Below are 16422 nucleotides of genomic sequence, written 5' to 3' on the forward strand. Positions count from 1 at the left end.
GTAAAACACCCTGGGATGCCACTGGTATGAAAATGGCTCTATAAATAAAGATATTATTATTATTATTTTTATTATTATTATTATTATACCTGAAGTCAGAAACATGGCCAAAGTTTTGTTCTGTGGTCTTCCAGGCCTTTTTTTGGTGTTTGTGCATTCTTTCTTTCTAAGAGTGTACCAGATATTTGATTTGGCCACATCTAATGTTTTTGCACTCTCTCCAATTGGTTTGTTTGGGTTTTTCAGCCTAATATTGGCTTATTCATTGGCAGTGAAGCTTTTTGGACCTCATATTGAGAGTTAACAGCAACACATTCCAAATGCAATACTTGAAATCAGCTCTAGACCTGTTTTCTTCAGCTAGCTTCAGCCCCTTTCATTTTCAAAATGGTTGTAATTCCTACACCGTTAACCTGATGTGGATGTAAGTCCCCTGAAATTAAAGCTGAAAGTCTGCACTTTATGTTCACATGTAATAATGTTTTTAATTCCAATGTGCTAACAATGCCAACAACCTAGTATGCATGGACCTCACTGTAGATCCAAATCTGTTTGTGCTTGAGGACTTAGGGACTCGGAGTGGAAGTGGAAGAAGAGTCTTGATGTTTGTCTTCCATGCGTCTTGAAGGGTGGTGTGTCAAGCTACTTGAAGCTTAAAGGGCTTTATGTATGGATCAAGTTTTGTCTATTGCCAGCAGAGAGCGTCAGGGTTTTAAAGTCTGATGCAGCTACATGAAGCCAGGGAAGCAGCAGCGGAGTGACGAGTATAACACCACCTCTTAGCTGTTCGTCAGCTGAGCTACGACTGTGCTGTATAATTTATTAATTGCTTGTTTATTGTGTTGTTTTTTGTGGTCAGAGTGGCATAACGGAGGTGAAGGTGGAGGAGACGGCGGACGGACACATACTGCACCTGCAGGCCGAGGACGCGCTTATCCAGCTGGAAGAGGACGCCACGCACATCGTCTGCGACAACAACGAGCCCCTCCGCACCGCTCTGAGAGATCTGGTGCTCCGCTTTCTCCAGAAACTATGACCTTTTGCCTTTTCAGCTAGACTCAGAGACTCAGTAATCTGTCAGCACTAAATACTGAGACACGACTGAAACCACAGGTTCAGTACATTTGTGGTTTAAGTTACGAAAGTCAGCAGATTTGAGGCTTAGTGGACAGCAGGCCTGTACGATACAAACAGAGTTCTGTATTATCATTATATGGTTAGATATTTCAACTGTGATTATGCAGTCCTGTTCAAAAGTCCCTTTATTTCATCTCCAGTCTAAACTGTCATGAAATGTGTAAGTTATACATTTTCCAGCATCAGGAAAAAGCAAAAAAATCATTTTACTGAAAATCACAGTATATCAAAAGTATAATCTCAGATGTTTGAGTGTTCAGTGTGTCACTCTTTACCTTTATTCAAGCTTCCATTCTCTTCAGGAGACTCTATTTCAGTTTCTCAAAGAAATCTGCAGACACACCTCCAAAGTTCAGTCTTAGACGTTGGTTGATCTCGTCGGTTGACTCTGGGGTGGTCAGTCCAATGTTCAGCTTCTTTGTTTGATGTGTCTGTCTGGAGCACTCCAGCCCATCCCAGAGGTGTTGGATGGAGCTCCATCACTGTAGAGAACACAGTTCCACTGCTCCACAGCTCAATGCTTTGAGGGCCTTATACCCCTCTAGCCCATGCTTGGCACTGGGCATGACCTTAAAACACAGTGATGAATACTTGTGCAAAAATTGGCCTACATTACTTTCACCAAAATTATTTACATTTGTTGGATTACCTGGATACCTTGATTAATCAAAACTCACAGAAACTAATCTGGAGCCGTGTTTGGTCAGGATGCGCAGAGAAACAGTAAAACACTTATGGTCAGATGCTCATTTGCATGTTGGCGATTTCAGTATTGTAAAGGCCAGTATGGTGATTGCAGTAAATCGTGCAGGCCTGCTGTACACATACGAGACATACACATCTCGGTTGCATTAAGTCCTCATTGGTATACATTACTGAAATTTCCACAATGTGGATGACGGTATATTTTTTTACCGTTTAAAACAAGCAGGAATTAAAATGTGATTCAGAAAGCATCGTGTTAACAGAACAGAACGGTGTTCGGTCCTTTGTATAACAGCTTTTGGATTGTTTTTGTAATAAATATGTAGAAATGTGTTCCCTGTTATGATGAAAGAGGATAGTGAACATGGTAAGCTACCCATGTTGTTAAAGTGATTAGAGATGCACTGATTGTGAACTTTTATGGCAGATTGTGATTTCTTTACAGCCATGGCTGGTTTGTTGTGGCCTTTTTTTTTTAATTATTAATTTTACACCCAAAGCTCAGAGTGTGGACTAGATAAACACAAAAACACACACATTTCCAGCACTTTCTGTGAGCCAAAGTCAAAATATAAATAACATTATGTACTCTTAATGGGCCAGACTGGCATTTTAGTTTCTTAAATGAAAAAGCACAATGAGTCGTCTGTAATTATGATACAACATCTTGGTTCAGGTGTAGCAGCAGTTTTTAAATACGGCCTGAAAAACTGCAAAATTTTGGCACCAGGGGTCAGGATTGAGCAGGCCAGTAATCCCTGCCAGCACTCACAGATTTTGATTGATTTTGTGCAACTGCTGTTAGTTAAATGCTTTTTTTCTGAGGAATGCACTTGGTGATAATGAAATATTTGGGGACGGAGCTCATAGCTGTGCACTTTAGTGGTTAAAGCAAACTGGCAGTTTCTCTTAACTGAACCTGCAGTGTGTGTTGGTGCTCAGTAATTAGTGTTTTAAAAAATGTACAGCTAGTTTATAAAAAGATATATAAATAAGATTAAAAATAAAGTCTCTAAAAAATGACCACACTGGTAATACACCCTGGTCACATATACCAGGAACAGAATTCAAGGTCCAGACATGGTGACCTTAGGCTCGTGTGGCATGTTGGACACTGTGACTTTTGTACACACTCTCCAAGCCCATTAAACGCCTGTACATCTACTCATTCATGCAGTTATCTACAGACCCAATCGTGTGGCAGCAGTGCAGTGCATGAAATCGTGCAGATACAAGCCAGCAACTTCACGTAATGTTCACATCATACTGTTAAAAAAGACTGTTACTGCCAGACGTGCTCTTTAAGTGCTTCTATAACTGCTGATCTCCTGGGACTTTCAGACACAGTAGTCTCTAGAGTTACTTAGATGGGTACCATAAAGAAAAAACATCCAGGGAGTGGCAGCACAGAAATGCCTTGTTGATGAGAGGCTGCAGTAACTCACCACTGTAGAATTACAGTGAGCAGAGAAGCATCTCGGAATGTGCAACACATCGAACCTTGAGGTGAATGGGCTACAACGGCAGAAGACCACACTGGTTCCACTTTTACCAGCTAAGAACAGGAAGCTCAGGCTGCAGTGGACACAGGCTCACCAAAACAGGACAGTAGATGACTGGAAAACATAGTCTGGTCTGATAAAGCTGGATTTCTGCAGAGCCACAAAGATGGTAGTCTCAGATTTTGGCACCAACAGCATGAGTCCATGGACTCACCCTGCCTTGTCATCAGTCCAGGCTGGTGGAGGTGGTGTAATGGTGATGTTACAGTGTGTGAAATTTCTGACATGCTAGATCTACCTTGGTCAACTATAGGTGCTCTGGACTCTGAAGCAGTGAAAAACGTTCTCTGGAGGGATAAATTACGCTTCACTATCTGGCAGTCTGATGGATGAATCTGGTGGATGCCAGGAGAACACGAACTACTGGAATGCATATCATACACAGAGTAAAGTTTGGTGGAGGAGGGATAATGGTCTGGGGCCATTTTTCAGGGTTTAGGTTTAGCCCCTTAGTTCCAGCAAAGCTGATGCAGCTGCACACTCCATATTAATGTTCAAGATTTTGGAATGGAATGTCCAACAAGCTCATAGATCGCTGTTGTCTGAAGAAAACCTCGTATCTCAAAAATGGTAACTTTACAGGAGAAGGAAAACACCTACTTTACTTTTAATGGAAGTGAATGGAACCAGAAGCCTTTCTGTGTCATTTTGAGCCGTTTCTTTTGGTCCATTCATCATGAAATACACACAATGTAGAGAGCAGCAGGCTTTTTCAAATTACGTCAAAAACTGAAAAACAACAAAAATGGAGATACGAGGTTTTGTTCTGACAACAGCGATATGTGTGCTGTTCAAGTGTCCACATATTTTGGCCATATATGTGTAGTTATAGTTGTATATAGTATATACTACACTTATTTTCCACCATAATTTACCAATAAATTCTTTAAAAATCCTACAATGAGATTTCCTGGATTTTTTTTTCTCATATTGTCTCTCATAGTTGAAGTGAACCTATGATGAAGATTACAGACCTCTCTCATCTTTCTAAGTAGGAGAACTTGCGCAATCAGTGGCTGACTAAATACTTTTTTACCCCACTGTATGTACTATATATATATATATATATATATATATATATATATATATATGCTCAAGGCCCAGTGCTGTGTTTTTACAAATGCCATTGTCATTAAACAGCTAATCCCCTTATCACTGCATTTCTGATGCATTTAGAGCGTTTTTCTTTCCACCTCGACTCTGTTTTCAAATCTCTTTTTGAGGACGTCTTGGAGAATGAAGAGTCATTTTCTTTCTTCTGTTCAGTTTGGGTTTATTTTTCAAAAGGCCTAGATATTCTTCCGATATCGTTGCATAACTAGATGCTGTTCTTCTGAGATTCCCTCTCTGAGGATGATCTTTCTTTGTAGATCTCTTCTACACTACTGTGATGTTGTTCGTTTCAAAGAAAAGCTAAAAGATGCCTGTAGTGATTGAGATCTCCCTCTCTCCAAACTCTTGCAAAGAAGTTCGGTTGATGATAAACTTTACTGGAGCAGAATTCAACTCTGGTTTTCTTTCCTGTGGAGGTAGCGGGATCAATCATTTTAACCCAGCATGCACCTGCCGCGTGTATATTTTCATAGTTTGACAGTATTAATTGTGAATACATCTTAATCCAGTCTGAATCTGCAGTGTGTGTACTTTTTGCAGTAAACTGTAGTAAATGTGGAAGAATTTTAATTCAGTCTGAATCTGCAGCATATATGGGACACTTGTAGCTTGTATGATCTGTGTAGAAACTGACCAATAGAATGGGATGTTCTGGAGTAGCCTCACTTGAGCCTAAAGTGACCATTCCCAATGCTGAGCATTGGCTAGATGGGTATAAAGCCCCCCAGCATTGGGCTGTGGAGCAGTGGAGCTTCATCCAATACCTTTGGGATGAGTTGGAGTGATCCAGAACTGACCATGGAACATGAGTACCTGGCCTCACGCTGTTGTGGCTAAATACTATCACATCCTCACAGCAATGTTCCAACATCTAGTGTAAAGCCTCCCCTCATATCAGTATGATTCGTTTAAGCGCACAGGCTGAGTACATTACACAACCTTCAGCTTAAAGACAACAAAGCACTCCTGTTTCTATTAGACCGCCGTTTTGGAAGAAGCAGAACATTCTTTGAAAAGGCGGCAACTTGTTACTGACCAAGTTTATAGGAGCTCAGCCAATTATTCAAACACGTTTATGTGGACCAGCAGCTCAGCAGCAGTCCAGCTGCTTGTGGTTTGGGACTTTCCTCAGCAATGCAGCCCCACACCCCTCTGGGCTAGGACATCAGCAGAGCTAGTGAAGCGGTGAGTCTGTCCACCTTGGTCCGAAGAAGAGGGGGTTGAAACAGTATAGATTTGGCCGTTAATGCGTGTTGGATGCCCTGGGTGAACAGGGGTGAAGAGTGTTGCAGTACATGGTGTGGCTGAGCTGTAACCTGAACCTTTTTCGTCTCTCTCTCAGCCTGGCTGTTGCTGAGGGATGCTGGGAAAAGCACCTCTCCCCATCAGTGAGGTCACGGGATCCAGATCCGGCTCTCCAGGGACGGAAGGGTGTTCAACAGTGAACACAAGCAAGGCACGTAAACACAGACGCCGCCTTACCAACCTGAAAAAAAAACACCCCGCAGACCAAAATGACCTCACAAATAAAAGGCCCATATCTTGGAAAATGACTAAAGAAGGAGTTTGGTTCCCCCTACTTCCCCCCCAAATGTTTCCCTGGTCTGTAGTGATGTGCTCTTCTGTCTGTACAGGGGTGGGGAACTCTGGACTTGCAGAGCAGTTCAGTGATGATGTCACCCAAGCACATAATACCTCATCATTCAGTAAGCAGTTCGGCAGCATGTCACTGCGATTCATCTGATGTGGCAGATCAAATGTTTTCATTCCTGAGATTGTAATAAGAGATTATTTCCACACAGGACTCCACAGTATAATGATATATCAGTGGGGAACCGTGACTATTAGAGCTTTGCCTTCAATGCAGGCCATAAAAAAATCCATCTCTGCTATAATACTAACTTCAGCTAGCTCCCTTACAAGAGCCTAATCGATTCGCATTTACTTGAATCTTGTGACAGGCAGATTTGCATGTATTACACCCTGTAGCCGTTTCTCGGTGACTCTCTGGCCCAATGCCATTTCTCATTTTTACCCCTACCCCTTGTTTGAGTGTCACCTTGTAGCGGCTGCAATCTTCCCCTATGAAATGGGACAACTGTAAAACAAAATAGGGGAGGGGGTGACAATTATCTGTTATTGCCCACTGCTACCCCGCGACCCTGAGGGAGAAGTGGCTTAGAAATATGTGTGTGTGTGTCCACTGCTAATTCCTTGGTGATATAAGGCTGTCCGCTATTCACAAGCGTCTTGTTCCTGTTCTACCTTAAGTAGTGCAGCGGTTCTGACACCGGAGCTGCCAGAACGTAACTGTTGCACCATGTGAGGTGGTACAGGAAAGTCAGCTTGCTGAGACATAGGCATAAATCAATTTCTTAGGCTTGTTATAAAGAAAAAGATCATAATACACTGAAACGACATGAAACTAAGATCATGGTTATCGTAATTTTCACATGGAGAAAATACATTTGCGGTTCTTTGGTCACTTGTGCAGCCGTCTTGATGGTTTTTCCCTGAAAAGCCTGTTTGGAGGCCATGTAGCCCTAACACTTCACCCTTACCCCTCAATCTCAACAAAAATCTGTACACCCTACCCCCTAGGAGTGACCGCACAAATCGGAGGGCTAAAGGCTAATTTTTAGTGGCAAGGGGTGAAATGAAATTGAGCCTTTCTGTGGAGAGGCTGGTCACCGTTTTCCAGTTTCTAGCAACCTACTGCTCCAATTCACAGACCATGATGTACCTAGAACTTTTAGACGTACCTAGAGGGACATTCCTCTTATTCAGCTGCTCCCACCTGGTGGAAATCAAAAGGTGTTAGAAAGTGGAAATGTCCTGTGGCTTGAGAAAAAAAAAAAAAAGATATGATCCAGTATTTGTGACGGCATTAGTGCACATGACATGGGTGACTGAACCACATCTACAGGTTTTTTGGAGCAACATATCGCTGTTGTTGGAAACAAAACCTCGTATCTCCTAAAAGGTAACGAGGGAAAAACACTCAACTTTTAATGGAAGTAGATGGAGAAATACTTTTTCCAAGTAATTTTGGACCATTTCTGTTGGTCTGTTCATTTTTTTGACAGAACATAAGGGCACAAATCAAACTGTCGTAACTTAAGGGCAACTGCCCGTCTTTCTTCAGGGCAGGCAAAACCACATTCTGCACATATTACAACAGCAGTAAAAGAGCTTAACTGGCCTGCCTGCAGTCCAGACCCGTCACCCACATTTGGTGTATTATGAAATGATAAATATGACAAAGGAGAACTGGTCAGCATCTGAAATCAAGCAAGAATGTTAAAACATTTCACTTTCAAAACTACAGCAATTGGTCTGTGACGTGTCCTGTGATAAACCTTTAAAGTGAACCTCCAGGCCATCAATGGCCTTTCACTCTGGGCGACCCGAGAGGCATTTTTTCTCATGGATCTGGTCCTGTGTACTGGACTTTAAATTTGTTAGGCCTTCTCTTCAGCTCCTGAAGTCCTGACCAATAGGAGAGCTCACTAATCTGTATCTACCTAGATACTACAGGGAAGGCAATTTCTGACTGGCTAATTTTCCACTGGACGTTTCAAGAACTTTTTTGTTTTCATACAAAATGGAACCAGTAGTAACCAGTACAAGTACTACTATAATACATGAATACCACAAACAGGATTTTACTGAATAAAAATCAGCTAAAAATGTCACACGTATTTTTACAATGACGGTCCGTCCTTCTAGAACAGCGTCTCTCTACTGTGGTCCTAGATGCCTGCTGCCCTGCTCCAACTTATCTAACTCATGAGTTAAGGAGGCTGTGTTAAAGCAGGGAAAGCACTAAAATGTGCTGGACGGTGGGCCTCCAGGACAAGGATTGAGGAACTCTGTTCTAGAGTCCAGATCAGGGGCTGGCAATATGTGGCTCTTTTACTGCACTGTTGTGCAGCAGAAATAGATTTTTAGATAAAAATAAAATAATCCTCCTTTGCAGTAAAAGCTCTGCTGATCGTTCCAACACAGTTTTAACAATAAATGGTCTTAAACGTTGGAGTTAATGTAGCCTACAACTGCTATTTCACCCTTCAACCCTGAACGTTGGCATGGAGACAACAATTTCGCCTAGTTAGTAGCTACCCAAACGCCAAAGAGAAATATTTACATTAATAGGTTTGAGAAGAAAGGATTTATTTGTATTTTTAACGAATCCAGCTGGTTTCCTGATGTTTGATCTGCAACGAGAAACTGTGAAACACTATTTTTCACGTAGAAGTGGGCAATTCGACATATTGCCACAGAAATCCAAAGGCGTCATTTCTGCGTCATTCAGTGGCTGATATGTAAACCGAGTCATCGAGAGTATTTAATGTGAAATGGTTCACTGTACAAAAGTATAAGACTCCATAAGATGTCTTTACAGAGGTGGTGATGGGAACCAGGGGTCACCATGACGACAACACAATTATAAACATTTTTATTTACCATCCAAAATCACCAGTGAACCTACACAGGCTTTATTTGGAACGTTGATGATGGTAAAGCAGTCCTTCTTGCATGTATCCCGCTTCCCTGAACGGATGTTTGGTGTAAAACATTAAATCTATCCTAATACAAGGCCTCAGTAATCAGGCAGTGTCCTCATAACCACTTCATACGAAGGAGCTTTAAGAGGAGCATGTCTGGTTCCTATCACCACCACTGTATACAACTCCACTCCGAATGACTTTCATTCCATCTTAACCTTTTCGTTATGCAGAAATGCCCGTGGAATTCCCCTTTAAGTCCATGTTGGACCTACGCTGCCCTGTCATCAGCTACAGACCCAAGTTTACAGTGAGTAGCAGTGGAAGTGGGGAGGGGAGCTCAACAACTGTGGAGCTTACAGTGCGAGGCTGTTTATCACCTACAGACACGCCTGTGGCTGAACTCCAACTTCTCAAATCTGTTCTGGATGAAGGAAAGCAGCTGTGCCACTGTCGCTTCAGGGGAAAAAGAGGTTTGGCAGTTGGACCCGTCCACACGAGAACATCCTCGCCTGTAATACAGCGACAGTGATTTACAAGCAGAAAGCAGGAGAAGTTTAACGGGTTAAATTTCACTAATTAAACCCAGATTGTCACAAAGAGTTACGGAGACCATGGCACGGGCTGCTTTATTAGTGTTAAAGAGGGTCACACTAATGGTACAGTCTGTCAGTTAGAGGTTTCTGTGCTTCTGCTTCAGTGCCTCGCACCTAAACTCCATGCACTAGTGGCAATAATGAACAGCGGTGAGGAAAAAAATAAGAATAATTATAATAATAACATAACAGTTAAACTCGAACTCAACAAATTTATACATACACAGTCTGAGTCAACGGTGGGCAGGTAAAAAAGTCTCCATAAAAAGGCAAACATGATCGTTAATCTTATAGTCCATCCAATCTGAAACAGAGAAAGCATATATAATTTAAAAAAAGGACTAATGGACTTACAATGAAGAAACTTTGCACTTTTGGACCTCCAATGTTTTAGGGCTGTTAGGCAAAAAAAAATGTTTAACGTTACAGGGAGGCATTTTTCTCAGTTCAATCAAGGGCGAAATTAAAAAAAAAGAAAAAAAAAGTACCTTTTTTATTTTATTTTAAAGACAGCAGGTTAGAGGTTGTGCCTAAATGCTTCCAATGAGTTACAATCTGCAGTCTAATGTTCAGTATAAGTTGTGCTAACTGGACAACAGAGGCTCTCACACCACGTAACATCTGACCAAAGCATAAAAATACATCGGACGACAGATGAAGGACCCTTAAAGAACCACAGTTTCATTTTTACAGGTTCAACTTTCTGTTAAAAAAAAAACAAAACAAAAAAAAAATTCTGAGGACCTTCAAAAGTGTTGAGACTCTCCCATCATGCTGCTTTAGGAAAAATCTCAACCTCAGACTCGCTTATGAACAAACTCCACACACCCTGAACATTAGCATTTATGTTAATATGTTAATGAGATAGCTCCGCCCACACGCTAAGGCAGCGTTCAGGCAACTCCTTTTCAAACTCTCTCAAGCTCACTTCACGTTGCTGTGGATGGACCTCGTTGGTCTGGTCTTCTCAGGGTGGTCATGTTTCAGCACTGAGGACGCCTCTTCGCTCCAACCAACATGGAAAGCTAGTTTTGGTTTTCAACAGTGTTTCAGGCATTGCATTCATAACGATTTCATGTAATAACTTTGTGTGAGGGAGCTTTTAGAGGAGGCCGTCGGGTTCCTATCACCTCCACTGTGAACGATTCCATTGTTATGACTGGGAGCTGTACCACATTCCGCACAGAGACCTCTACAAAAAGAGTTTTCTATTCATTCATTCATTCATTCATTCATTCATTTTCCAGGCCGCTTCTCCCTCAGGGTCGCGGGGGTGGGGGTGGGGTAGGGGGGTTTTCTATTCATGTTGGAATAAAACAGTTTGAAAAAAATCACTGGCGTTAAGTTGTAGTTTGACTTATTTCTATGTGCAGCGCTACGGGTTCTATCAGCTTATTAAATCTCAGAAAAACAATATTGTGATGCATCATGAAAATTGTGCATCATGAAAACGTCAAAGTATGGTGATATGATATTTTTGCCATGCTGCCCACCTCTACTTTCACATCCTCTTAAATCGCTGTTGTTTTTGTCAATCAAATGTGTTAACTCTCACTCTAAGTGCCCACTTTCTAGGCCTGAAACAAACTTTACGCCAATTTACGAGGGTGAATGATTTGAATTGGCCTCTCACATATTACGTGTACCTTTATGTTATGCGTTATATATGTTCGCATATCTCCTGTGAAATGTGTTTATTTGCTGTTATTTAAAGGAGTTATTTACTAACCCCATTTGACATTTGTTAATAACACCTTTAGAGGGCAGCAGTGAGTAACGTCCGTTTATTTGAGCTCTTTCAAAAAAAGGCAAAAAGCTGTTCATCGCACTTATTTATGTCAATTAACTGCAAGCTAAAATTTCACGATCGTGTCCTAGTTTCATGCATTCGGAGCGCTGCAGGAAGGTGCGCCACACTGATTCTCTACTATCTACATGTCTAGCTGTTGTTTCTATTAGTGTAACAGTAGATTCTGTTCACAAGCGCTCCGATTTGTCTTGTATCCCGTTGTAGTTCGGAGTATTTTAACCTAGCAGACGCGTAAGAACACAAGGCTAGGTGGTATTTGTGTTGGCGTACTTATGTTGAGTATGTTTCTGGCCTTTTTTTCAAGGAGCAACAAACCACTGCGAGGAACAAGCGCTCCTCTAGCCTGCGCAGTGTGCTTCTAAAACCGCCTATTTAACCCGGGGCTAAAGAGACGTTAAACTGTTGTGCCGAGCGCCCATGAAAGATGCCAATTGTGCATGTCAATCAAATGTGTTCACCCACCCTCTGAAGGCCAGTCATATGAGAAAAAAGTTCAAATGCCTCTGGTCATTTACATTTTCGGCATCTGGCTGACGCATCTTACCCAGAGCGACTTACAATTTGATCATTTTACACAGGTAGGCAAAGGTAGTGTTAGGAGTCTTGCCCAAGGACCCAATGACTTATTGGTGTAGTGTAGGGTGCTTGTCCATGCAGGGGACTGAACCTCAGTCTACAGCATAGAAGGCAGAGGTGTTACCCACTACACTAACCAACCACTGGTCACTTTTCCATGTCTTAATTTTCTAAGTAAAAATAAGTTAACACATATTATTTATGTATAGTATACACTCGCTGTAGATTAAAATGCAGACGTGTCTTCCCTGTAGAGGACGTGTTCACTTGTTTTCACTCAGAAAATCGTTTGGCCGGGGTGCCAAAACTTTTGCACGCGACCGTGCGTTCGAAACGCTGCCCTCAGAATGTTCGCAAAAAGAACGGACAAGTAAAAACGCACCAGAGCGAATGTAAAGAGGACAGCACTTAACATGAACTCTGCTACAAAATACTGACACAGCCATATATTAACTGCTATAACAGCGTTGAGCTCCTCTCAAGACAGCTGCCTGGAGTCCACTTAGCTTGTGATCTAAGCCTGGTGGACATCATAAGCTATAATGACACCACACATGACGGCATCTGCCACATGTTTATAGCTGCTGTTGGAACAAAACCTTGTATGTCCAGCGTGTTAAACTTCACAGGACAAAGAAAGAAAAACATACTTTACTTTTAATGGAAGTCAATGGAACCAGACTTTTTCCCCCCCAAGTAAATCTGTGCCCTGTCTTTTGGTCCCCTCATCATGAAATTTTGACACAACCTAAAAGGCAATGCGTATTTTCAAATGATGTCAGAAAAAGACCAAAACGGAGATACAAGGTTTTGTTCCAACAGCAGTGATACACTGTGGTTATGTCAGTGGTATGAAGCAGAGCTCACATTAAGACTTCCAACGGTCAAACAGGGGTCCGGCACACCCACCCAACATCCCATCATCGGCCTAACCACACCCCCTAACGCTGTTAACGCTAAACAAAAAAACAGGCAACCTCCAATCGGCATGACGTCACTGTGATGTTAATGGTATTCCATGCTATTCGGTTTCATTCACTGCTGCCAGCCTTATGGACTGAACTGCTCCTTTCAGTAATGGTTTACATTTACCGTGTTCCTCTCAAGCTTTATGAACAGAGTGTTAAGGCCAGAGTGTCTCAGTACTTCAATTTACACGGGCTGCTGGAGCCTTTCCCAGCCTAATGATCATCATTACAGAGCGGACAAAGCGGTCAGAAAGTCATTATCGCCCGCCCTGCTGAATAACGATGATGGCTGGGCTGAGAGGGCTATTTTGGATCTATCTAGTCAGTGAAGTTTGGTGATTTAAACTAGACAATGTATTTTTTATGTAATTTAAAATATACATTTTATTACTGTGCGCGCTTGTGAACCAATCACACTTCCAGACGAATTTCTGTGGGTGTTTTGGTGAAACGAATGCAGGCTGGTCTTTAACAAAGCACGTTATTGATTCATCAGCGTGAATTAGCAGGGTGGACAATGGACAGTACTTTTGTACTTGAGTAAAAAAAATACCAAAATGGTAAAATATCACTAGAGTAACGGAAGAAGTGTCATGTTTTCACATTTGCAACCGAGTAAAGGAACAGACACACTTTCTTTAAAAAACTGCCATTATGTTATTGTGATGATGATCTATTAAGGAGATGGTTCATGTCAGCAACCACGTCTCCTTAATAGAGTGTGATCATAGAAATACAATAACACAATAACTGCAGTATCTCAGAAATGTTACTTTGGATATTTGAGTACTTTTAAAAGTGAATTTTTTTTTTTAATCAAGTACAAACACAGACATACTTCTCCTTTCACTATACACACCTACAGCACTAAAGTAATTCTTCCCAAGCGTATTCCTAATTTTACTCAAGAACAGTGCTGTTCTCTGTCCACGACATCACTGAGAGTATCGGAACCGAAATACGCAAGACTATAATCGCGATGCTAATGTGGTGACCATATCGTGTAGCCCTACTTGACATGTAGCTCACATTCTCTATTTCTCTCACACACAAAACACACAAATAAAACTTCTGTGACCATCAGTGCTTCCATATACAAGAGAATATATATATATAATATATATAAATGCAAAATGAGCTAAAAATAAAGAGTGCAACGACACAAGAACGCCTTTGCTCCCCTGTTCTCCCACAATTCTCTGAGAAATCTCTCTCAAGAGGAGCGGTGACCATCTGCCCAGAGTTTTTTTCCTTTGACCGTATGTCCAGTCAGTCTGTCAGTTCTAAAGCTCAAATGCTCCATTTGAGATCCGTTAAAGTGTCCTCTTCTCCCACGCCGTTCAGTTTGTTTTTTCAGAAAGTGGTGCAAATGAGACCAGTAGTGGTTGCTGATGGGTCACACACGACTAAAGTAAAATAAAAGGCTTTTTTAATAGTAAGAGTTCAGCAGTTCTCCCTCAGCTTGAAGCCGGTCAAGTGTCAGGTAAAATTCTCCAGTCCGTCATGAAATGTCCTGCTGGCTACGAGATGCCCAGGTTTATATTTTCAGTCCCAGTCTGCTCTCTTTCCGCGTTTGTGCTGGGCGGCTAAATGAACTTGAAGCACTTAGTCTTATCGTGTGGAAGTCGCGTCTTAAACAGCACAGAGTCCACACGGAACTGCGTGTAGAGCAGCGGCATGTATCCGTACACCTTCACGAAGAAGTTGATGCATTTGTGGCGCTCGTGGAAGTGCGAGTCGTCATGAGAGAGGGCCTGTGGGCAGCCGGGACAGCGGAAGGTCCAGCGAGACGTCACCTGATCCGAGAGGGAAAAAAGGGAGACAAAGAGGTTAAAATAAAAAAATCCACGGATGGTATAGTCAGTCCATCTATCACAGCTGCCAATCAAGCTGGACAATTTCAATATCGGATATTGTCCACAGCTTTAAAACGCACAAAAGCATTTTGATAATTTTTTTGTGTGTACCACTGGCCCTTGTCCTCAATCAGCCCTGATAGGCTGCCTGGCTTTAGAACACTCTGAAATGTAAGGTAGATCTTTTTTGTGCTTGTTAAACTGATACAGCAGCAAGGAATGGCTTCCCTTATGGAACCGGAGGCTTAAAGGATTTTTACATTATTACAGCAATGATTAAACAAACAAGGCAATGCATAGCTAACAGTAGCCTTTAGGGTCCTTCACATGGTTAAACATTTAAACCATACAGAGAACCACCAAACCATACAGAGAACCACCAAACCATAGAGAGAACCACCAAACCATAGAGAGAACTACCAAACCATACAGAGAACCACCAAACCATAGAGAGAACTACCAAACCATAGAGAGAACCACCAAACCATAGAGAGAACCACCAAACCATACAGAGAACTACCAAACCATACAGAGAACTACCAAACCATACAGAGAACTACCAAACCATACAGAGAACCACCAAACCATAGAGAGAACTACCAAACCATACAGAGAACTACCAAACCATACAGAGAACCACCAATCCATAGAGAGAACTACCAAACCATACAGAGAACCACCAAACCATACAGAGAACTACCAAACCATACAGAGAACCACCAAACCATACAGAGAACTACCAAACCATAGAGAGAACTACCAAACCATACAGAGAACTACCAAACCATACAGAGAACTACCAAACCATACAGAGAACCACCAAACCATAGAGAGAACTACCAAACCATACAGAGAACTACCAAACCATACAGAGAACTACCAAACCATAGAGAGAACCACCAAACCATAGAGAGAACCACCAAACCATAGAGAGAACCACCAAACCATAGAGAGAACTACCAAACCATAGAGAGAACCACCAAACCATAGAGAGAACTACCAAACCATAGAGAGAACCACCAAACCATACAGAGAACTACCAAACCATAGAGAGAACTACCAAACCATACAGAGAACTACCAAACCATAGAGAGAACCACCAAACCATACAGAGAACCACCAAACCATACAGAGAACCACCAAACCATAGAGAGAACCACCAAACCATAGAGAGAACTACCAAACCATAGAGAGAACCACCAAACCATACAGAGAACCACCAAACCATACAGAGAACTACCAAACCATACAGAGAACCACCAAACCATAGAGAGAACTACCAAACCATACAGAGAACCACCAAACCATAGAGAGAACTACCAAACCATACAGAGAACCACCAAACCATACAGAGAACTACCAAACCATACAGAGAACTACCAAACCATACAGAGAACCACCAAACCATACAGAGAACTACCAAACCATAGAGAGAACTACCAAACCATACAGAGAACTACCAAACCATACAGAGAACCACCAAACCATAGAGAGAACTACCAAACCATACAGAGAACCACCAAACCATACAGAGAACTACCAAACCATACAGAGAACCACCAAACCATACAGAGAACCACCAAACCATACA

The 16422-nt window shown here is 41.9% G+C and overlaps 2 protein-coding genes across 2 annotated transcripts in view; one reads left to right on the forward strand and one right to left on the reverse strand.

Annotated features, from left to right (window-relative positions):
- ints9 (integrator complex subunit 9) overlaps positions 1-4302 on the forward strand; it is a 38677-nt gene extending 34375 nt beyond the window's left edge. Inside the window, exon 17 of the mRNA XM_017695630.2 lies at positions 860-4302. Within this exon, the coding sequence (XP_017551119.1) occupies positions 860-1036 (177 nt within the window). The 3' untranslated portion in view covers positions 1037-4302. The remainder of the gene's footprint in view (positions 1-859) is intronic.
- A 5326-nt stretch (positions 4303-9628) lies between these two features.
- The window catches only part of extl3 (exostosin-like glycosyltransferase 3), a 51577-nt gene continuing 44783 nt past the window's right edge, over positions 9629-16422 (reverse strand). The window contains exon 6 of the mRNA XM_017695688.2: positions 9629-14771. Coding sequence (XP_017551177.1) covers positions 14562-14771 — 210 coding nt within the window. The 3' untranslated portion in view covers positions 9629-14561. The remainder of the gene's footprint in view (positions 14772-16422) is intronic.

This window comes from Pygocentrus nattereri, chromosome 4, assembly GCF_015220715.1.
Source record: "Pygocentrus nattereri isolate fPygNat1 chromosome 4, fPygNat1.pri, whole genome shotgun sequence".
NCBI lineage: Eukaryota > Metazoa > Chordata > Actinopteri > Characiformes > Serrasalmidae > Pygocentrus > Pygocentrus nattereri.